Source organism: Xylocopa sonorina, chromosome 11 (genome assembly GCF_050948175.1).
Source record: "Xylocopa sonorina isolate GNS202 chromosome 11, iyXylSono1_principal, whole genome shotgun sequence".
NCBI lineage: Eukaryota > Metazoa > Arthropoda > Insecta > Hymenoptera > Apidae > Xylocopa > Xylocopa sonorina.
In genome coordinates this window covers 7516688-7540177 of record NC_135203.1, presented here as the reverse complement: position 1 = coordinate 7540177, position 23490 = coordinate 7516688, and the positions used below count along the sequence as shown (strand labels likewise).

At 51.1% G+C, this 23490-nt stretch overlaps 1 protein-coding gene and 1 long non-coding RNA gene across 3 annotated transcripts in view; one reads left to right on the top strand and one right to left on the bottom strand.

Annotated features, from left to right (window-relative positions):
• Positions 1-23490, bottom strand: part of LOC143429140 (uncharacterized) — a 192795-nt gene that overhangs the window by 109839 nt on the left and 59466 nt on the right. The gene's annotated exons all lie outside the window — the stretch shown is intronic.
• LOC143429103 (uncharacterized) lies at positions 3783-22253 on the top strand. Its single transcript, XM_076904549.1, has 6 exons — positions 3783-3870; positions 5440-6832; positions 20280-20516; positions 20590-21494; positions 21580-21862; positions 21951-22253. Exons 2-6 carry the CDS (start codon positions 5530-5532, stop codon positions 22136-22138), a joined length of 2916 nt encoding a protein of 971 aa, XP_076760664.1. The 5' UTR covers positions 3783-3870; positions 5440-5529; the 3' UTR covers positions 22139-22253.

Genomic DNA, 23490 nt, shown 5'->3' with positions numbered 1-23490 from the left:
ACTCGTACGAAATGCTTGACCTACAACCTTTCAAGAAATTCACTCACGTGACTATCTTCCCACGTGAGCCGAGCAACGTCTGTCGGTTGGCGAAAACACGGAGCTCCTGTTGCCTTTACCTCGTTCCTCAGTCCTGTCAAATGGGTACGTCTACGTTTAAACGCGCGGTTAAATTACACAGCGTCCCACCGTGGGAGCAGCGCATCCTGCGAAGGAGAAAAATGTCCTTCGTGCGCAGGTTCGAGGTTCGCATCGCAGGCGGGAAACTGGCGAACAGGGGACTGCTCGCGTGTTGCGACGAAAGTGAAAATGGAGCAACGAGGCGAGCGAAATGTTTCCTTCGAACGAATCTGTGCACGGACAGGCAAGGTAGGCCGATCGCAGCCAAGTTGGCACTCGCAGCAACGTACCAGCCGGATACAGACGAGCACGCGCTGCGTTTCCGGCTTTCCGTACGACCGGAAGTGACCTTTGCCTCATTAGGAAAACGCTACACGCGCTCCAAAGCGATCCACTGTCGTTCGAGCACAGATACGGGCAGGAGGGATCCAAAAGAGCCGATCGAATCTCGAATATCAACAGGCTGAACGACAGCTGATTACATACCCATCGTGTATATTTACCGTTTCAGCCAGGACGCCGCTGTTCGAGCGTTCCACGGAAACCGCGATATCCGAGCGGCGTCGAGATCGCGTCGCTCCCCATTCTCGTCGAGGCGGCTCGGATTAGTCGTTAATTCCGAACGATCTCTGATCTCATCCTCGCTCGAGGTAGGATCTCGCGCGGCACTTTTTTCTCTCTCACGACCGACGAAAAGAACCGGACAACCTTGGCGCGAGTCGCGTGAAATGCGCTTCGACAGGAATCGGCCGGCACCGTGGTGACTAACGCGTCGCGGCGACCTGCGTGTTAATCGAAAGCGACGTGGTACTCTCTGGATGAATTCTAGACGACGCGTGCAACGTTACAGAAGACACGAGATCGCGACGAGCGTATAACTGTCATTCGTGGTCCCCGCGGACCGGACGACCTCGAGAGCGATCCGATTCGGATGCGCCGCACCGTGAACGGATCCATCGATCAATCGAACCCGATCGACAGTCGGGCAGGACGTCCTATTTTAAGCAAATCTATTCGCCGTTTAGTCTACTCTGTGCACGTGGCTGCGTGTGCAGCCATTGTTGGCAGGTTGTGTCATCTCTGGGCTTGTCCAGAATGCCATTATTATCCGCGTGTCGCATACCGTCCGGCTACGCCGCGCCGCGTCGCTCTGGCTTTAACAATGATAGCGACGAGCGATTGCTAACCAGGAAACAATAAATGCTCGACGATAATGACTATTGTCAAAGGGTGAACAATGATGCGCGGCGGCGAGCCTGTTTTTCGCAGAAAGTTCCGCGGAGAAATGAAGCCGCACGGTAGTATGCGTATGACGTAAGTACTGACAGGATCTACCACACGGTCAGTGCATAGGTGACTGTGTGCACGCTGCGGAATAGACGCGGAACAGAACCATAATGTCGGACGGAGAACGGTAGAAAGATTTATCCTGCAGTAAGTTGAAGCGTTGAAACGTATTCGCGTGGCAGTTATCATGTACGCGGCCCGTTTATACGATCGGGTATAAATCGTCGATCTTTCAGAGAAGTTGTTACATTGGATCAAGAAACAATCGCTAACAGTAACTTACGCCTGGTACAACTTTATCGAGGGACTGGTAGTAAAGAAACGTCCAGTCGATCCGTTTGTCTCGTAAATCGGTGGCCGCGACTACCGAGGAGCTCATTACCAGGGTCTCGAAATCCGTGGGTGGCTATTAGCCGGTACATTGGCTCGTTTCAGCTCGATGGTGTTCATTTCAGCGGCTGATAATGTTCACAGGGGAACGTTAACGCCACGGGTACGTGTCGAGTGGTTGATGAAGAATCGCGCGCACGATTAAATACCGCGGCGCATGCATGGATCGACGACCGCGTGGGACTCTCGATGATCGTCGCTCGAGCGTCTTTGAATCGGGATCACGGTTGCCTCTCATTCTTCGAAACGTGGCTTCTTACCATTTACGCTTAATTAGGTTCGAATGCCTACGCTCGAGCGGCGTAGGCGACCCGTTGGGTGCATCGTTGGGACGTCGGTTTTGCGAAAGCTTGGCTCGCGCAACGCAGGCCTCGCGCGTCCCGAAGGACGTGCAGGGAAATTCGACAGTTGGCGGGCATCTGGGCATCCTATCCTTTCCTCGTCAATGCCAGCCACGATTGCCCACGTACGTATACCGGGTGTCGCGTGGGTGTATGTACGCTCGTGCTCCGCGCGTGCAACGTAGTGGGGATCCTCTGGTACTCGACTGGCTCGCATGGAAAGGAAAGGAAAAGAGTGGTGTACCTACAGCTGTGCCGTAAACGCGATTATGTTTCGGCGCTGGCAAACCCATTCAGTGCTCCTTACGGCACGAAGGAACTTGGTACTGTCGCCGCAAGCGTCCCGACGCCGCTCCACGCGACTACGTACCCAGTGATTCTGCGGTCGAGTTTCTGGGGACGAGGACAGAAGGGAGAGGAGGACACCGCCGCGGATGTTCCGCGAGAGGGATCAGACTTTAGCCAACGATCACGTGCACCCACGTCTAGTTCCTCTGCTAGTTTGTTTGCTCTCGCCTCTCGGAAAACAGAACCGCGTGTGGACGCTGCTTCCGTACCACGAAAGGTTCCGTGCCAGTTGTTGCGGCTCGATAGTGTGAACATTCCGTATTCCCGATAAGCGTTACGTTCTCGACCCTGTGGAAACTGTGGAGTCTGCTGTTCGTCGAGAAGAGAGGAAGAAAAAAAAAAGGATCCAGAGTGCGCGTGCAGTGCAGCTGTTCCTCTGTGGGATAGAAGAAGCATTCGACGCGGTGAGTCTGATTTTTTAAAGTCGATGCAGTAACCCTGCACAGTTCTGCGTCTGGATCGCGTTGAGGAGACTATAGATAGATTTAATGGAGGAAATTAGATGGGATAAACGATGCTGAACCGTCCAGAATTTGCGAAAAAAGGGGTAATTGTGACGTCTATTTCTGAAAGCCGGTATCATCGTTGCGTGCGGGACAGTTCACTTGGCTGGTTGGCTCGTAATTTGCGTTTAAAACACGCTCCGTACAATTACACAGGGGTGGCCAATATTTATACCCTACAGGAAGCCTTGAAACTTTATCAACGGCACAGCGTAAAAATAGAATATATTTCCTGGCATGCTCGTCGGTTCTCAGCCTCTTATATGGGATCGGTCTAGTTTACCGTGGATGGCTGTCACTAGTCGAAGGAAACGGGTCCGCTAAGTTCTCAACATAAATATGTATACCTCCGCGATCTCTGCTCCACGATAAACCGAGGAAAGCACGAAGGGTTATTGGAGAGAACCGTGCAATTACCTTCTATCCTGAGCTGTGCAAACTCGGCTGGCCCGATACACGGCCAATTAATCTCTAATTGACAATGAAAAACATCAGGAACAGAGGGAAAGCGTTACGCAATCTCAGCGAACCGTAGAAGGAGAATGAAAATAATGATAATGATAATAATAATAATAAAAAGATGGATGGCGAAGATCTCGACGAGGGGTTGATAAAATGGGTCGACGAAGGGTAACTCTGCGGAGAGTGGAGAAAGGGAACGGATGCGTGCGTCGTCGTAGGGAATTAAAGCGCACGATGTTCTTTTTATGAAAAATGCATGAACCATTTTTGTTTCAGAGTTAAAGAGAGTAGCGAAGAGTTTCCGTTGTTAGGACTGAACGGCGAGGCGAGAAGAGCAACGATTCGGACACCGCAGACTGCCGCAACCGTACGCGTTACGAGCATCCTCGCGTCGTAAAACGCTGCGTATAGCGGAAATGGTACGTAAATTATTATGGTTTTCTCTGATCGCGCGGTCGAACGAGCCCACTTCGCGATTGTCGCACATTCGTGCAACGGAAACGACGATAGACCTTGCTCCGGCGATCGCGTCGATAAACGCTTTACGAGAGACAAGACGAGAGGCGGCCGATTAAGGAAAAAGAGTAAGACGATTTTTTCCAACCGTACTTCATCTACCGTAACTAATTGACGAATAGGCTGGCAAAAAGCGGTCGTAATGAGTTACCGTGAACGAAATTACAGATTCAGCAAACACGTAGCGCGTACGAACCAGGGATCGAAGTAAAGGAGGCTGTTGCTGCGTGACGCGTTTCGTGAAACTGTCCGTTCTAACCGGAAGGAGATTTTCGCGTAGAAACGAGACGCTTGCTCCTTGAAAACATCGATTTCTCTCGAGTCGATGGAAAACCGCAGGAGCTGACGAGACGCAGTTACCTTTCAGCGATCGCGAGACCGCAAAAACCTGTATACGCAGTAATGCATGCCGATTCGAGTGCGCGCTAGTAGATACGGAGCGGCTGTGAAAGAAACGATGCAATTCGCAATCGGCTCGACGATAACTCGGTCTCGCGAGGCCGCCTGGCGATCGTCGTCAGCCTCGTTTGCCCGGCGCAACCGCAAAACCATACGAACGCATCGCGATCGCGTCGGCTCGCGGGCCTCGTCGATGGTGGAAGTGTCCGCGGGAATCGAAGGATGATTGCTCCGCTGCTCGTCGTTCCGCGAGTGGAAGACAAAACGCGGAGCGGGTTATGTAACGGGTTGCTCAGCGAACGCGAGGAAGATATTCGCGGCATAACAATTGCCAGCCGATCGACGCGCGTTCCTGGCAGCACGGAGCGCGCGGCGCTCACGATCGATCCTAATGGAACGTACGAACGTAAGTAACCGTTCCGTGTGATCGATCTTGCCGTCCATTTACGGCCGGCACGATCGTCAACTGTCACCCCCGACAACCCATCTCGCGTAATTAGAATGCAGCAAGTTAAGAACGATTAAAATACAGGTAGACGCACCGACGCACACACGCGTGTACGCATCGAAAACGGCCGCGGACTCTCGTATTAGCGACGCGACACCTACACGCCGATGTTACGCGTGTCGCAAGATGGCCGGGTCACTGCCTACACGGTGACACCCACCAACATCTCAGACCGGAGCCTTCGTTGGCGAATGACCGAGTCTCTTGATTGTAATTTACGGCGATTAATGGTTACGCGAGGTGGTCCGATCGTGTGGAAAACGTGCACGATCGCCGCGCCATTGAACGCGATATTCGATCGTTGCGATTCCCATTGATCGAACGACTCGATTAAACGGAGGAATTCCACCGTGACGAACTACCGGTACGATCGACGCGGCCGTATCGATTTGTCGCCGTCGATTTCGATCCGCGTGGCCGTCGAAACGGAAGACCGGCCTTCCCACGACTGTCTCCGTGGCAGTCGCGTTTAATGCGCGTTTAAGCAACGAGACAACGCGTCTGGTAGGACAGCCGAGCGCGATTCTATCGTTCGATACACACTTCTGGATCTCTGTTTTCCCAGGACGGAGGCACGTACGCGGGTATGACTTTCCAATGATCGCAAAAAGTGGATCGCGGTAGGCTGACAGCAGAAGCGGAACCGGTGGGAACGATGGTGTACAGAGGTAGTCTACAGACCGACGATCCCAGGGATGCACCGAAGCTGGTCAGGATGTCACCGCTGAGAACCAGCAGGCCGAGCAATCCTCTGCCCAATCCGCGGGCAGCGTCCTCCGTTAATGGGCCCGTGTACCACGGCCCGTTTATACCGGCAATCGACGTTCATCGGGCCAAATTGATCGATGAAAGACGTTTCGCCCGTGAAAGGGACATCGAGTCCATGGAGAAGGTTATTATGCGAACGACGGGCCTAAAACTCGGCGCGCCGCGGCTGAGGAACATCAGTCAGATACGGGACACCGTGTTCGTCGATCCGGCTCTGATACCCATGGAGAAGATCGGTCGGGTGGAGAGAGATCGACCGCGGACCATAGCCATCGACAGTTCCAGCAGATCGATCCGTGCGCCCAGTTCGATGCTGGCCGATTTGAAGGATTTGGAGAGGCTGAGGAACACGCCGCCGTCCCAGAGGTGTCCCAGAATCGTCACGAGGATCGAGGCGAAGTCCTCGACGCCGAACAGGAAGACGGAGCTCGCCAGCTCAACGAAGGTTCGATCGGATATTCTTAAGATTCAGCAGATGTTCCAAACGCCTGATGGCTCTCCGAGGAGCGCGGTGAAATGCTCGAGCGAGAAGCGGCTGGAAAAGAGGAACGAGTCTGAGAAACAGGAGAGGAGAACCGGCACGGAAATTAATAAAACGAGATTACTAGCTCAGAAGCTGCTGGAGGCGTCTCGAGGCAATCGGGAGTCGGTGAAGGATCGTTATAATAACCCGAGGAATGTCTCGAACGTGAGGGACGGTAAGGAGGCGAACGGCAGAGCGTCGGGTAAATCGTCGCAAAGGAACAGCGCGGATGCCAAGCAGCTGAGGAAAGGAAAGAGTCCTTCCTCGACGTCGGAGGAAGTACATCCGCAGCCACCGGTTCGTAAAAGGCGGGAGTCGAAGAGCAGACGCAACGGTGACGCGAATGGGACTGTTAACGATAGCAACGGAAGGAACGATATTATCAAGGAGGGCTCAAAGAACATAAGCAAAGAAACCGAGACATCGTCCAATTGCGACGATTACGTGGATTCTGCTGCCGCGACAGAAGCACCGAGAACCAAAACGAAGGAACTCGACAGACCGGATATCCTGAACGGATTGCTGAAAGAGTCTGATCAGCAATTAGCCGACCTTAAGTCCGACTTGCACGAGAGGGGAAGATCACGGAGTCACTGGAGAGGATTCGTGCAATCCATGAGGCTACACGACGTGGAACTTCACTCGGACAGCGAGGACCAGCGAAAGGGTGAGTGAGTCAATGTTTCCTATCAGGATATATTGTTCAAATCGCGGAACAGTCTCGACAAAGAGTTTTATCTATTTTATATCGATCACCCCGTTGAAGCCTTTTTTATTGTCCCTAAAGGAGCATTCACGTTCGTGTATAATAACGATCAGCGCACACGAACGCTGTGTCAGCGTTAAGTGAGATTTATTGGAATATCTGCTGGCCATTTCGATGACCCCCGCCGGTTGTAGGTTCCTCGTCCGCTTAAAGGGCCCGGCAGATTGGATTAGCAACGTTTGCCGAGGTGTTTAAAATTACAACCGGCGCGGTGGCCATTAATCCCTTAGCCCAGAGGCACCCCTATTTTTAGACGTAGGCTCTCCCTTTCTCACTCGCGCTGCTAGTGCAGGTCAGGGTAACCGTGTCTCTAACAACATATGTCCCAACATATGGATTCGGCCCAGAGGAACAGACACGTTTGCCTCTTCGCTTTTGTAACGCAACACGAATCATGCACGACGAACCGTACTCGCGAGGCTTTCTAGCGTTGCTCCACTTTATTGGCTCGTACGCGTATACGTATACGTGTACAGAAGTGCGCTTACCCGCTTACCTATCTGTCTATAATTCGTCGCGAAACGAGCGAACTGTTCGCGGTGAGGAGATTTCGAATTCGCCGAGCAATCGAGCACGAATGTGCCGCGTAGCGACTTCTGGTATGCCGCGCAGCTCGTTTTGCCTGCGATTCCAACGCGGTTTTCTCTCGATTCTCACGCCGCCGATCCAACGGATATCTAATTTCTCTCCGATCGTACAGATCATTTGCTTCGATTACGCGATGAAAGTCTCGGGCGGCGAACGAGGAATGCCTGTACGCGTTTTCCTCTCGATGTACGCCGATTCTTATCACACGGGTTATCTTCTTTACACGTGGATTTGTCCTATCTCTGGTTACGTGCTCGTATATCCAGATAGGTGGATGAAAAGAGGCTCGTTCTCCGCTGGCGTTCCTCCTCGAATATGTTTTATCGCGTTACAATTTCGGAGCGGCACTCGTAAAACCTCGACCGGAGATGGGAGACGAGACGGCGGGGTGCGGAGGGACTCCTATTTTGGAAAAGAAACAATCGTAAACCCGGGCTTTCTTCCTGTTCCCTTTAGCTCCTCGCAAGATATATTTGCAGATATGTTTGCGCTGCGATTCAATAAATTACGACACTGTCGTCGGCGTTGAAGATATACGGGCAAGATATACGTCGTTTTCGCGTGTCCCGTTAAATATTTTTTGCAACATTTTAATATCATGCATCATTCGATTCTAGCGCATCGGTTGCACATTGCGGGAAGAGAAAAGAAAAAACGGGAGGGACGAATTTCTCGCGTGCATTCTCGGACGGAAAATTTCATAAATAACGAAGGTGGTAAGCGTACGTGAATGCATACGCGCTTTTACATATGTCTGCGTGTACGTATCGGAAGGCGCAGTGTGTTTATTAAAAGTCCAATGACACGCAATCAATTTTGATTGCCTACCCGAGCTGCCTTTTTTTTTCCTTCCGCGAGCAAATCTTGTTGCACATCGACATTTACCTCGCCGCATATACGACTGAGGTTTGTAAAAATGGTTACGCAAAAAAAGTTGCGTTAATGGTACTACAACGGGTCTTGCGTACATTTCGTATTGCGTCACGATCGGCGAGGAACGCGAGGGAGACGATAAACGTTTATGAAACATTCGTCCCATGAAAATCGCTCCATTCCGAGCATACCTTCGTGTTCTATCGAAGGCCGCGAAATTTTCTACGAATTCATAGAGGTGCAAATGGAACGCGATGCAAAAAGGCACGCGCGCTGACCACCAGACTCCGTGGATTGATTATAAATCCTCCCTGGCACGGTCGCCCACCGGAAGAACGCAGATAACTTCGAAGAACAATAGGCGGCGAACTCGACAAGGATTCTACGGGCGATCGAATCGATCGACGCGCATCGATGATGCATCGCGGCGGTGCCCGACGCCGATGCGCCCGAATATGCCCCCGGAGTTTTCTTTAACCGCGCGAGACAAATTCACGCACGCACGCACGCACGTACGTACGCAACAGAGGCGGCGAGAAGGCCCTTGCCCTTGAGTCTACGCCCTAATATTGATCTGGCGTCCTTCCTGCCCCTTCCATGGTGGCCCATGGTGTGCGTACGTACAATGAAACGCAGCCTTCTGCCCCTCGCCCCTCCAACAGGCCGTAGACCCATCGTGGCCACCGTGAGTCCGGCGTATGGCCCGATGTCGCTCTTCAGTGCAAATCTAGCTGTCAAACCGCCAACACTCTTCGACATCGATCGAACATCGCTCGCAGCCCGCGTAATTCGTGCATCGATATCTGGTGCAGCCCCTCCGGTCTTTTCGCCACCCCCGTTCTCCCTACCACGCGGCTCTCTTTCCTCGTTCCCGTCGATGCATTCTGCGGTCTCCAGTCGCCCGACCACCGGTCCCATGCTCGTCTAAAACGTTCTTTTATTTCATTACAACTCGCACAACTCTCTCGTCTTACCCGTCTCCCGTTTCCCCACCCCGTCCCCGCGTTGCTCTCCGCCGCTGGATATACCGTACGCGTTCCTCCAACCAAGCCCGGTTACACATTATCGAACTTGGTCGATACGCGTGCGGCGTTCCTCGTCGTCTTCCTCTTCGTCCCGTTCCGGCCTGTCGTCGACGTGCCGACCAGCGTCCCCCGGGCGTGCCAAGTTGTTCAGTGCGGACGCGATCACGCGGTCGGATGCACACGCGAGCCAGTTACCCACGGAGATGGTACTCTGCGACGTCTGCGACAACAAAGGTGAGAGATCTCCACTTTGGATAACGCTTGGATAACGCGCGCTAACTGCACCAGGCGGTGGTGCGGCTTAACCTCTCCGCTCGCAAGCCACGGCGAAATTTGACGAGCTTACGTAAGGTATCGCGCGACGGTACGATAAGCTCGAGGCATCGTGACCGAGCCAGACAGGACTTTTTTGAGCTGAATCGGCCAATTTCTTACTTGGGTGTTCGATTCGAGCCGGATTCGATGACAGAGCCAGTCGTTCCGCCGGTTTTTCTCACCGCGTACGTAACACGGACGCCTCGGATCAACAGCGGGGATGAATGGTCGTCCACGTTCGGAGCACGGTCACGGGCCGCCACGAAGCAACGTGGTGGCTCGATACCGATCGATAAGGATTCCGTGTTCTAGCCCGTACCGTGTCTTGTCACGGAACGATATTTATTACGCGAGCAGCCGTTCGGTGAGAGACGCGCGTCCCGCTCCGAAAGGTGAGAGAAACCCGTGGCGAACCCCGTGGTAAATGCCTGACATTTCCACCCTGACGCGTTCAACGGCGTTTACCCGTTACGCGAGGCCCACCGACGTTCGTTCAACCGCTCCGTTCCGTATTCGCCACATTTTTCCATCGCCGGGTTCGATTGAACGCTGAAACTTTGCGCGGCTCTCGGAATAGCCAAAGCTTCAAATGTCAAACCGTTTGCAAGGCGCGGCGTTTTTTACCGAGTCAGCCATCCAGAAACACGTTACGTATCTGGGCTTACCTCCAGTCATGATCGACGAATGATTCATATCCAGCTGTCCGTCTATCTACCTACCCGACCTTCTCGAAAAATATGTCCTATCGCAATTAATCACAATTTGCAACGCTGAACGCGCGGAGGCTCGCAGCCAGATTTCATCGGACGTTTAGCCGCGCTATTGTACACCATTGGCCGCGCCATAAATTCCGTTCCGAGAAGAGTCCGATTAAAATGGCAGACTAAGCGGCTCTGGAGATTACGAGGACCCGACTCGGTGTAAACAAGCCTCGTTATGCACTTAATTACGAGCACTCAAACTGTACGAGGGCGAGAGAGAGAGCGCGCGCACACATGCGTGCAAGAGGACTGTGCTTCGTTATTCGGGGAAATTTTCTCACGCTCGGTGTCTCCTGTTTCGGAGGCTGACTTATTGCGACTTGGAGAAGACGGGAAATCGCCTTTCGAGCGCCTTTCGGAGAACCATGGACGCACGAACCATGGGTTTCCGTGAACGCAATCTGTTTCGAATTTAGGACTCACCCCCATGCGGGGGTGCATCGCGTGGTTCGTGGGTCGCAGCGATTTCAGAGAAATCGCCGGGACTTTTGTTCGACCACTCGCGAGATAGCGGTCCCTCGTTTACTGCTATTTATATTTGCGCGCGATAATGTCGAGTTAATCGATCAAACGCGCGCTTTGTGCGAACGCTGTTCTTTCGACGACGTAAGAATCAGCGGAAGACTCGTTGCTGTTGACCCCAGGCCGTGACGAGCACAGGCTGTCTCAGATGTTTCTTTTACGAAAAACGAACGTTAGTCCATGTACCTCGTATTGAAAAAATGTCCAGCCCCTACGCGTTCGAGTATTGAATGCATTCCACGAGAAAACAGGACAATGACAGAGGATAAAAAAAGCGGCCATTGTTCGTCGAGCAATTAAACGCGCGTTGCTCGCTGTAAAGGGAACTGACGCTAAATCGGGTAGAGAAGAGGAATGGCGTTTCGCCAACAGGCGCCTGCTTATCACCTTTCATTCTGTAGGAAAGGGTTGTTATCGCAGAAAAATTTATCGACCGTGTTATCCTGCGATGGTCGCATACCCGAGCGTCGGTTACCGAACAAGCGAAAAATTGTCTGTTGTGACTTAGTTTGAATCGCGTGCTCCAGTCCTGTATGAATTACGCAATTATTTTCGTTTTATTTAGAAAGCAGCTGATACGTACTCTCTTCGTTAGGGTATAAAGTGTACGCGAGATAAGCGACTTCGTAGAGTAATACGGGCAACGCGACGTTAATTTATCTATTCCAGTGTGAGACTATTATTCTCGGTTAAATAAGGGAATAATTGAAGTTCGATTTCTAATCTAAAATTTATCGATCCCACTTGGCAATTAATTTCCAGATGGGTATACACTTCACGATTCTATCGTTAAGATTGCTTTACAGACAGCTGAACGCTCCAATTGGAAACGACAGATTCCCCGTAATTGGATCTTCGCCAGTGGCATTCCGCGTTATAGCTGTTAGAAACTTTAAAAAGATCGTATCGAGGATTTCCGAGTCACTAACATAGACGAGACGCATCGTGCGTGAGATAGAACGCTCTCAAGAATCCCAGAGCCTCTCTTCGCTCCTCGATCTCGTTTCTCTGCCCCCACGGGCCCTCATTGTGATCGCGTACAAAGTTCCATCGATCGATTTCCGTGGTTTTTTTTCTGTTTCCTCTTTTTCTGAAGTAACATCAACGGGTTCTTTGTTCGACCGTAACAGTTCACGTCCCGCATGACATCGGTCGTCCCAATGACGTCACGGCACGTCGGGTTACACCGTAGGCTAACAAATTGCCATGGTAATAGAGTAATTTAATTCTTGGCGACCGCCAGCACCGAAATTATTACTCCCAGCGTATTCCAGCGCCGGAGCGGGGCGTAATTGACGAAATTTCGAGAAGCATGGCAATAAAGCTCTCCCCAATGGGGGAGAGGCGCGATCCGTCTCGCGTGACAGTTCGCCTGTCGCGATCGATGACCGGCTGGGGAAGACGGTTTCGCTGAAAATCCGCAATCTCTCGAAGTCACGCGACCGGTAATGATACATCTCGCGGTGCGCAAAATGGAAAGCGAGCGACTGCTTAATCGCGTGGCTCCGTTCGCACACGAACGTCCTCGATGAACTCGAAGGACCACCGGCCGCCCTTTGTTCATTTGGAACAAAAGCGTGAACCCGCCATCGTCGGCCAAGTCTGAACGGACGTTTGCTCGCATTGTGTCCGACATGAAAGGTGAAATCGCGATGACTGCCGGTTTCTTCGCGACGGGGTAAAAAGAAGCGAGCAATTCTGTTTTTCGAGCAACGACGCGAAATGATATCGATTTGATTCGTGGAGTTTCGAATTTTTTTCAAACAGGAATAACTGGACTCCTCGGTTTAGCTGTTAGGCACGGCACCATTCTCCGCGCATAAGTAATTGGTTGTCGCTTAAATCCCACCGAAATTTCGCACATTCACCGGAACACCGTTATCCGTTTTCTAGCTGGAACGTAATCGCACGGCAAGTCCGATCGATCGTTCGTAAACGCCGGATGGCCGTCCGTGGACGGACGATCGAGTTCCTACTGATTGAAATTCGGTGTATAAAGATAGTACTTCCTGTCGAATGATCCTGTTCTTTAGTCAGCGAACGTTGACACCGCTGCCTCGCAGGCTCGCTCACGATCGTTGGCGGCCGCTTAAAAAGCGTCGCGCCCGTGCGCAACGAGCCTCGTGCGTCGTACGCGAGTACCTTTCCTTTTCCTGCCTTTTAGCCCAGCCTCTTTTCCTTCTCCTCCGTCGCCTCGTTCTGTCTCTGTTCGTCGATCGTTTCGTTCGTTTCGCGGGACACTCTCGATACGAGAGCAGAGCTCATAAATATTTGAGCAATATTTCACTGCATCGATTGTAACGGTGCCGCGAGAAAGCGCGCGACTCGCAAAGGCCGCGATAATTCGTCCGGAAACGGGGAACAAGGTATTCGCAGGCATTTGCGTCACGCACCGTGCACCCGCACATAATTCGCGCGCTCTTTGAAAACGTCGCGTCCTCTCCCGCTCCGGAACCGCGATACAAAAGGTCATCGTTGCACAACCAGCGATTTATGCATCCATCTCGACTATTGTGACAGAAAAGAAAGAGAGAAATAAAGTCGCGGTTACTTTCGACTACCGCAGTGCACGCCTCGATGCAAATATCGATCGATACAAAGTCAAACGTTGCGCAACCTTTCACCGGTCTCGACAGTTTTCAATTAATTTTTCACATCGAGCCTGAATAGCCGTTGGGACTAGCCGTGAAAGGCATGGCCGTGAACGGATTTCTGACGGCTTTAAAAGCCTGCGTAAACGTCGGCTACGTGACGTTACGCGGAAACACACCGAAACGCGTCTGAAAATGATTTCGAATGGAACTGATGTCGAAACGATATTGAGAAACGCACGTGTAGATGTAATTGGTGAAAATATACTCGTTGCAACGTGTAGCGAATTCAGTCGGAAACGACGATTCTCCATAAAAGTCCGTCTCCGACGGCGGCCATTTTGGTGCATTACGACACGCACAGGCGAGCAAAGAATAATGGATATTTTATTACCCCGCTTTTAAATCTCCGTGACTGTCGTTACTTTCTCGTTAGCGTTCAGCGGTATCTCTCGTTGTAAACGATACTTCTTTAACCGACGCTGAAACAACTGTTAAGCCCCGCGATACTCCATCTTGGCGCGAAAGAGTAATAGTTTCGTAACGATGAAACTTCGCTGCAGTTCGACTGGAAAATGGTGCAAAAAACCGTGCACGCGTGATCCAATTTACGAACTGAACCTTTCACGAAGCTAGCCGACACGTTCGATTCGATCCAGATCTGTTATCGATAGACATGTGGCGCATGGGGGAAATTACCAGCGATTACTGGACCGATTTAGGCGTCAGGATGCTCGCAGGTCCGATAACGCACAGATATAGGCACTGTAATCGTGGCAGCGGCGCCAAGTTGAGAACTCCTTGCATAATTGGAGTCAACGATGCGTGCCGAGTGGCCTCAGCCATTGTCTGCATACAGTTAGCCGATTATTCCACGGACACGTTCTAAACTATTCACGCCGTCGACAAAACTGGTCGCAACGGGTGACATCCAACCGGAGACAGCATGTCGCTCGTACAATATCACCGTAAATTGACTTTTGTTTAGCTTCGTTATCATCGTTCCGACCACCGTTTCGTCTCGACTCTTTTCCTTGAAACATTTCTAACGTGGTAACGAGACCGCAGCATTGATAGAGATTCTATCGATCGCTCGACACGCATTTAAAAACGCCTTTGTCTTATAAATTAAGTCATTCGCTTGCGTAACGGTATAGGTGATTTCCTTGAATTCCACGGTGTTCTGTTTTTAAATATGATTAGTTTTATCACCAAGCGTCGCTTACTTTCTACTGTCGTTGTGACCGAGCTACGGGTCGCGAGTTACCCTTCCGGTTCTCCAACGCGGCTCAGACAATTCCTTTCCATTTTGCCTGGTAATAGTTTTGTAACAACGTGGCTCTTGGTTATTTCTTACAAGCCATTCACGTACGTTGCTCTTATTGTTTCGATAACGTTCAGTCTGGTCGCTGTTCTATCACTTAACCAAACCTCTTCACGCGAGATGAACAAACAACGTTTACGCAGCGATCGAAGCGTTATTATCGAGGTCGAGTAATTGGAATTAATCCACAGATAACCCCTGCTAGAAAACACGCTCAAGCTAAAGTAGCTAACAATAGCGTGTACATAAGTACACGTCGACTACGGTTACGTTTTCAAGCATCGCGGTAGCAGGGACTCGCACAGGCCTGTCGACACGTTTCGTTCATACGACAACGAGGCTAAAGAGGCATACATGCGACACGCGATATCTCGTATCATTGACGAGCACGGTGCAACGCACCGATGATACGTCATCGACCTTGCGCGATGCAAAAATACCAACGATACGCGAGTACTCGTGTATACCGGATCCGTGCCGCTTCCGGAAACGTTCGAAGCGCTCTTGGCGCGCGATATTCGAACGTGGACATCGTGGTAATTAGATAATTACAAAGTCGATACGGAAAAATCGTCGAGAGCAATCAGGAGCGACGAGAGACTAACTCCATTGAGCCATATCTTGCCAGGTCCCAGCGAAGAAAAGGGAAATGGAAGATTGCACAGGAGCGAGCGAGGTATTCGCGGTTTTTATCAAAATCGTTCGACCGTCGTAGGCAAGCGCGATGTTTTTTATCAGTGCCCCTTGAGCACAGTCAAGCTCCAAGCGGATTCTCTTTCTCTCTCCGCTCACAAAACGGTTCTACCGTTTACGCATTCCTCGCAGGCACTAGGCTACGCGTTCCCAACTGCGACTGTGTGTACCTACGAGCCCCTTTTCCCTCTTTCCTTACCACGCCTCGCGTGTCTCTCCACTCCCTCTCTTCGTCTTCCCATTTTCCATGCCCGCGGTCTCGCTCACCCTTTTCGTCCGCCTCTTCCTTCTCTCCCTTACCATCGTGCTCCTGGCTGCCCTTCCTTGTCCTCTCTTTCACCAGCAGACCACTTCTTTGAATAAACGTCTTCGAGCGATTCTGGTCTGCGTTGACGTGTACAAGAAGAATGTTCGCGCGCCAGCCGGTCATTTCGCTCGCTCGCTCGCTCGCTTTGCGGAATCCAATAGCTACCGGACGCGAACTGCCCAGGGAAAAAGGTTTAATTGGGCTTATGGGCGGACTTGATTTATGCGATCGATCTCGATCTATCGTGTCGCGCAAGAATGTCTCCCGCTCGTTTCTTGCGCGGCTCGATCGATATGTCCGTTCAATTTCCTCCTTTCATAACTTTCAATGGCTCCTAGCGAGGTTGAATCGGCATCGTTAGCCACCATGTCGCGTGTAATCGATAATTGGAGCCTTTCCCGCGTGAAACCGTCGAAACCTGCGCGCGGCATTGAACGTTCCAGAACAGCAGATGAACCAAACGTAACGCGATTAATTACGCATTTACATTTTTGCCGATTCATTTCTAAACCGAGGAACGCACGACCTTTGAAAACCACTTGCCTATGCAAACGCGCGAAACGTGGCTGACACGCGTCAAACGGACACGATTTTTGCATTACAAAATGTTTATTGCGCGTTACCTCTCTGTATGCCTGTTCGAAACTGCAGAACGCGATAGAACGACGGCCATGCGAGTCCCCGGGACGAATGAGCAATGAGAGAAATATTCGCTCGACTTGACCTCACGCGCAACGTGTCGCTTTTAATAAGCGACAACGATACTAATTATTCTTATTAAGGCACGATAACAATACGAGTACGCATATCCTCCAGTCGACGTCTCGCACCTCAACGACGCATGTTTCACGTATTTATCGCGTTCCACCATTGCACAATGCTCGATCCATCTTCTGGGTCGTTCAAAGGGTTCCCGTGGAATGCGGGTCAATCCGAATCAATCATCATCGTTCCAACGCGATTCTCCGCTCTTACACACTCAGAAGAGCACTTACAATTACAACGTGCTGCATTTTCACCTTTCGTTCAAACTCGAATCGATCTAGGATCGAAGGCGAGTCCGTCTTGCTTCCCACGCGAGTTACAGAAAATCGTGCGTACCGTTACGCGAAACAATTTGCGAGGCTTGCGAACGATTCGATGGGTACGAGGATTGTTAGACTACAGATACGAGCGACATGGACAGGCCATTCGAAATCGTTGGCCCCCTGGTCGACCGCGTGTCCACCTTCGCGTGGACCCGCATAAAGAACGGCTCTATTCGTATTATTGCAGAAAATAATGCGTCCCGCCCTGACCGTGAGGAGCACGAGTAGAATTGCATGTAGGGTGTGCACGCAGCCGTGATGCACATTAATAGGTACGTACACATGTGCACGCACGCTGCTTTTACCCTCGCACGCGTACAGCTTTCGGGGTTAGCGTGTATGCGACCAAGAGAACGGCGTGTTCACCAACACGCTGCGAAGGGTTCCCACAATCAGTACACAATCGGACTACGAACTGGTGGCATACTCGGTGAACGGAAAAAATCACCGGATTTTCACTTTTCTCTCGAAACCGGAATTTCTTACCGCGCGATCCGTTTAACGTTCGCGATCTATTTCGCCCAGAAACAGCTATAATTATTTTCATCTAAAAGTCTACGAATTAACGATTGTTTAACTAGCACGGTGTTCCTGTTCGTATAATTGGTGTACCATTAAATTGAGATGGTACACCGACTAGCTGGTAAAATCAGTCGTAAGCCGCAGGGTGTTACAGGGGGGTTAATTAAACAGCTCACGATCCGCGAAAGAAATCTTCGTGCAACGAATGTCCAAAGTGAAACGGGAGTGTGTGAAACGCCAAGTAAAATGAAACAGTTGCCGGGTTTACGTCGTGGGACGTTGAGCTTGTAAGTTCTTCCTCGTTAGCACATACAGTGTACTCTTCAGAGACAGCGAGCGCGTTTAACGTCCCTTATCAAGAGCGTAGTGGACCTCTCGATCCATCTTTCGTTACTTAACCGTACATCCACGCGGCGGTAAAAACACCCCGAACCACTCGCTCGATCGGATGCTATGCGTGCTCGAAAGTCGCCAGTCTGTCGCGTAAAAGTGTATCACCGGAAAAGGAATTCCTCGCGTGTCATTCCGTGGTAACGCGGGGTATCCGTGGCGGCGACAAGCCGGAGGGGATGGCGAACGTGGCTCGATAGTTTCTTGAGCGCCACCCTGTATGCACAGGTACGAGGGCCTGCACACGTGTGTACGGTCTGTTACGCACACGTACGTAATGCCTTACGCACACGGGCTAACCGTAAACCTCCAGTCTTTCAGTTCATGTCGAGACCGCGTACAGTGTGGACTCTCGTGGTTTTCGAAATCCCGGCCGCGAGAGCGTCGCCCGAGTTTTCGTTACGTCTGTCCGCCTCGCCCTCGCCATCCTCGCGTATCCATCGCGATTACGTTAGATCGTCGAGACGCGCAGACATCCTGACAGGCATGCTCGCGTACATCCTTGGCTACTTTTATTTTTACGCGGAGCTACTTCGATTAGAGTTGCAAATGCTGGTGCATCCGGAGGAGTACAAGCTGTCGAAGTTCATGCTGTGAAGGTGAAAAAACGAGGAGGAAGCCGGGACGGGGGCCTTGCGTGCCGCGGTGCGTAGGATGGGCTCGTTTCCATCGGCGAAGGATCGGTCAGGAGAACCGCGCGTCGCGTGATTACGAAACGGTGGTGTCCTTGACGATTGTTCCCCCGCGAACCGCTACATGGTGGAGAATCCCGGTTTCCAGTGCAATCGATACTAATTTGCATGGAGCTCGCCGATGCTGGTAAATTTTAATTAACGCTACCACACGCCGGCCAGGAGCGTTGCCGCGGCGAAATATCGGCCTCGCTCCGCCGACGGTGGGCGTTATTCCGCAACAATGAAACCGATAATGAACACCGATTCCCGTTACTCGAGCCGCAGAACGCGTGAAAACGAACGAGAAACTCCGCTTCCGGTAACACGCGTTACTTACGCGCGTTTCGCCCTGGTAAATCGCGCGGGGTGAATTGTATGAAACGTTGAACATCGCGAGGGGGTGCATCATCGATTAGCGCGCTGGATCACCTCGAACAGATTCTGCCGCGCGAATTTCGCTTACAGCTGTTATTATTATTTACATTGATATCAGGAATTCGCCACGAACGGATAGAGAAACAATTCCGCTTAACAATTCTCCGTTTTTGCCTGCGACTGCAACAGCGAAGAAGGAGTTCGACGATACCCCGTAATCGGTGTAGAAAAGAGTGGCAAACAACACAAAGCGCAACGTCCGGCGTTCGCTGCGGAACGAAAAAGGCCTCGCGAAACCGGGCGCATCCGCAGATACGTCGAGAAGTGAAAGTGCATTTTGCAAGATGACTGTAACTCCGGATAATGGCGAGTGCAGCCGCCACCGACGCCCCAGTGTGTCAGCAACGATCGTCGTGGGCAACGGCGCGTTCGTTTCTTCTCTTCTCTCGCCATCGCCGTCCTCGTCGTCGTCCTCATCGTCGTTGCCAACGTTGTCCTCGTGACACGTCGCGGGTCACCATGGATCGTCTCGAGGCGGGAAAAAAACGACGCGCAGTTGGAACCGTGATCAGTCGATTTGACGTAACGCGTAGGATCAGTGACCCCGCGATCATGTCCATCATCGGTTTCCATTAATTATTCATGACGCTGACTTTCCTCCGTCACTGAAGAAAACGACGCGTTGGTTATGCGCGTGCCTTCATCAAGGTCGTTAAAGCTGCAACCCTACAAGGAGGAAGAGGAAGCCGGGGGGTGCACGTCCCTTCGGGGAATCGGTGAAAGGAAAAGGACTCGTCGGTTCTAGCCACGTGGATACTCGAACAACAGCATGGAGACTATATTGAATTGTAATTACGGATGCTACTGAATAGTTATTTTTCGTGTCGCCAGGTCTCTTCGATCGTATTCAGCGTATGTTAAACCTAGCGTTCGCGATACCGATTCGAGGGTTCGGATACGCCCTTATCTGTATCACCTCGAATAGTTGTTCCCTCGATAGCATTATCGTCGCTGCTGCAGCTTTTCCCCAGACAGTTTTTCTACCCTTTCGATCGGGCTCCAACTTTATCTCCGATAAATAGCAACACGCCGTTCCACCTCGTGCGGGCAACAGATAACTGTTTCCTGTCGTTAAGCCTGATTGTTAAGAGGCAGCCAGCTCCTTGTCTCCTCTTTTTTTTTTCGAAGCAATTTTCGGTCGTCCTGTTTCCTTAACGAGCCTCGATGTAGCCGGCTCGTCACGAGATAGCACATCCTGTAGCCGTTAGTCATGCGAGATTTCTTCGCTTCTCTGTTGTAGACCTGAATTTATGGAACAAGAGCATCAGTCAACGATGGAGGAAACTGAGGAGGAGGTGTTCCGTGCAGGAGACCTCGGAGCCTCAAGAGGCTCTGATACAAGGTGGAACGACTCAGGGAGTCATCCAAGCGGTAAGGTCCAGCCCGGCTAGCAGGGAGTCTTCGCCAGCTGCCAAAAGCCTCCAGGATGGCAGTTCGCCGAAGAAACTGTTACAGACCAGCTCTCTGAGACTGCCAGGTGATTATTTGATTTTAGTGAGCATACTAACCGTCACTTATTAAACATCACGCGATGATCGAACTGCGCTCAGGTACTACCAAGGGGATCGCCGACATCCAGCACGTTCTACGAAGCAAGTTTAGCAAGATAAACGCTGGTATTAGAAAGAGGAAGGCCCTGAGCGTCACGGAGGTGTTCTCACAAAAAGACAACGCGTCGAATTTCTACGTTCCCAGTCCCCTGACCTCCTCCAGCAGCCAAAAGTTCGACGACGAGTACGACTCCAGCGAACCGACTTCCCTTCCGCCCTATCCTTTCCACGACAACCTCGAAACCCTCGCGGAGGGCAGCGTGCCGAACTCTCCGAACTGCAGCAGTCCTTTGAACAACGGCAGCAAGACGTTCACGTACACCCAAGGCGGCAGCGCGTACGAGTCACCGGTTCTTAGCCACGACCCAAGCCAAAAGGACGTGTACGAGAACGTGCTTTACGGCAACTCGTCGCCTGGCTGTTGCCCTAGGTCCAGGGGAATGTTGCAGCGTAGCAATTCCGAGAATCGTGACGCTGGCAGACACCAGGATCACTCGTACGAGAACGTACGGTACCAGCGGGGCCACAGGACGGAGCTGACGCAATCCGTAACCCCACATTCCGACAGGCATCTGGCGAGGAGCAACTCGGAGACGAGGGACCATCATTCGTACGAGAACGTCCATTTCCAGAAGAACGTGAAGCCGAGGAATCAGTCCGAGCCGTCGTTCGAGGAGATTCACATACCCAGGGTGACGCCCAGAAGAAGGGTGGCCGACTTCAAGGTCGGCGGACAGGTGAACAATTACTCGAACGGGGCTGGATCGACGTGCGCGAACAAAGACGACGGACCATCCAGCCTGGGAGCTGAAAAGAGCCCTGGCAAGAAGACCACCAGACGGATGAACAGTAGAAGCGTCGCCAATATTCCTAGTTCCTCCAGTTCCGGCTTGAAAACTTGGCAAGTGAGTGGAGAACAGGAAGAACAATCGACGTTTACCATTAAAGACGGTTTCTCCACTGTACGGTCTTTTCTTATTTTTTCCTAAGGGCGCGCAAGACACGGACGAAGGCCTGAATACCGACTCCGAACTCGAAGACATCGACGAAGCTGGCGAGGGTGAAGAGTCGAGATTCTGCACCCTACCGAGGCCAGGCAAGGGTGGCGCGTCATTCACGATACTGACAGCCAGATTTCTCAAGGGTCCTGGACACAAAGGACTCGGTTTCAGTATCGTCGGCGGTACAGACAGTCCTCGTGGGAATATGGGGATCTACGTGAAGACGATCTTTCCTAATGGCCAAGCTGCAGATCTTGGAACTGTCAAGGAAGGTACGTTGCGATTATGTTGCATAATTGTTTCACCATTGCCTGGATCGCGCTTGGAATTAATTTAAATCGCATCGTCGCGTTGTTTCAGGGGACGAAATTTTGTCGATAAATTCGAAACCTCTTCACGGTATGACGCACGCCGAGGCGATCGCCGAGTTCAAGTCCGTGAAAGCTGGGGACGTGGTCCTGCACGTTGGACGTCGCGTGAACAAGAAGAAACGGGACTCCCTGACGTTACCACCGGTTGGTCCAACGCCTCGTCAGCAAGTCAAGTGAACTGTTGATCTCTTCCTATTGCATTCCGCGTGTAAACGTCACGTTTCTACTCCGTATTCAAAAACGCCCCGGATGCGCGTGAATATCGAAGTCTCGACTATTAAGAAAATGCTCTTCTGCCGTTGGCAATATTATCGCCGTTTAATTTCTACCATTTTCTGGTAACACTTTTGGTTGTGTACGTGCGTTTCGATTCCTGGGTGGAAATCGCGACGGAAGTTACGTTTTCCGTCGCAAGGATTTCTGAACGTTCATTGCTCGAGGCCCTTATTTCGTCGGTGATCGTCAGCGGTGCGATTAAGAGGCGTGGAGGATTCGAGATAAACTGTTTGAAACGAATCGACACGACGCTGTTGAAACGAGGGACTTGTACGCGCGTTTATTTCCATGGAAGTGTTTGTTTAAATTTTCATGGAAAATTTCTTATCTTCGGTGATAACAAAGATCGTATCGTCGTTTTGAATCGAGGTGATGGATCGAGAGGTTTCGAAGGGACGTGGCCGAGAAGCTACGAACAAATCAAAAAGGTGTAATCCTATAATATCGTATTCTCTTATCGTACTCGGTGTAACGATATATCTGTATCGGTAATTTTTAATCGTTCTCTCAAATAACCATCAAAGTCACTATTAGTGTTATCAGCTGTTTAAGGCTCTAGCTTTCGTACAGTTTTCTCGTATCAAACTTTTTACAAGCAGAGAGTGTGTATTTTTGGTCGAAATTTACCAACGTTCTTATCCTCGTGTGAGGTCTATTTTCTAAAACGATCTTGATGTCTAATCGAACCGGTGTGAACCGCGGACAGGGGTGAAAAATCCGGGTCCATCGATTTAATAGCCGTAGCGGACGACGATTTATTTTTTTAAGAATCATCACGAAACCGTGAACTGAGAACTCGATACTGTCGCGAAACATCGAACGCGCGTCGATCGTACGCGTCAACGAAAATCGGAAAATGGAAAAACGGGAATGGGGGGGAGAAAGAAATGAGCGACGCTGAAATCTGTGAAATGGCCTGATCGAAGGGGACGCGCGACGTCCAACTTGTCGAACGCGTGTCGCGAGCTCAAGGATCGAATTATTTTTTAAACTACGTACGCATAAAAGAAAAAAGTGTAACGATGATCGCCCAAAGATGAAGCCCAAAAAATATTTTTACTACGAGAAGAATTGATCACGTATAGAACGGAGAGACGCATATCTATAGAATTATATATACATAGAAATATATCTATATTTTAACGGATCGAGCGAGACGCGTTTATTTTAAGGCGAATACATTGTTATTAGTATCTAGTCCATCTGTAATATTCCGTTCGAGAGAGGAACGATTCGGTTCTTTTCTAATTTCT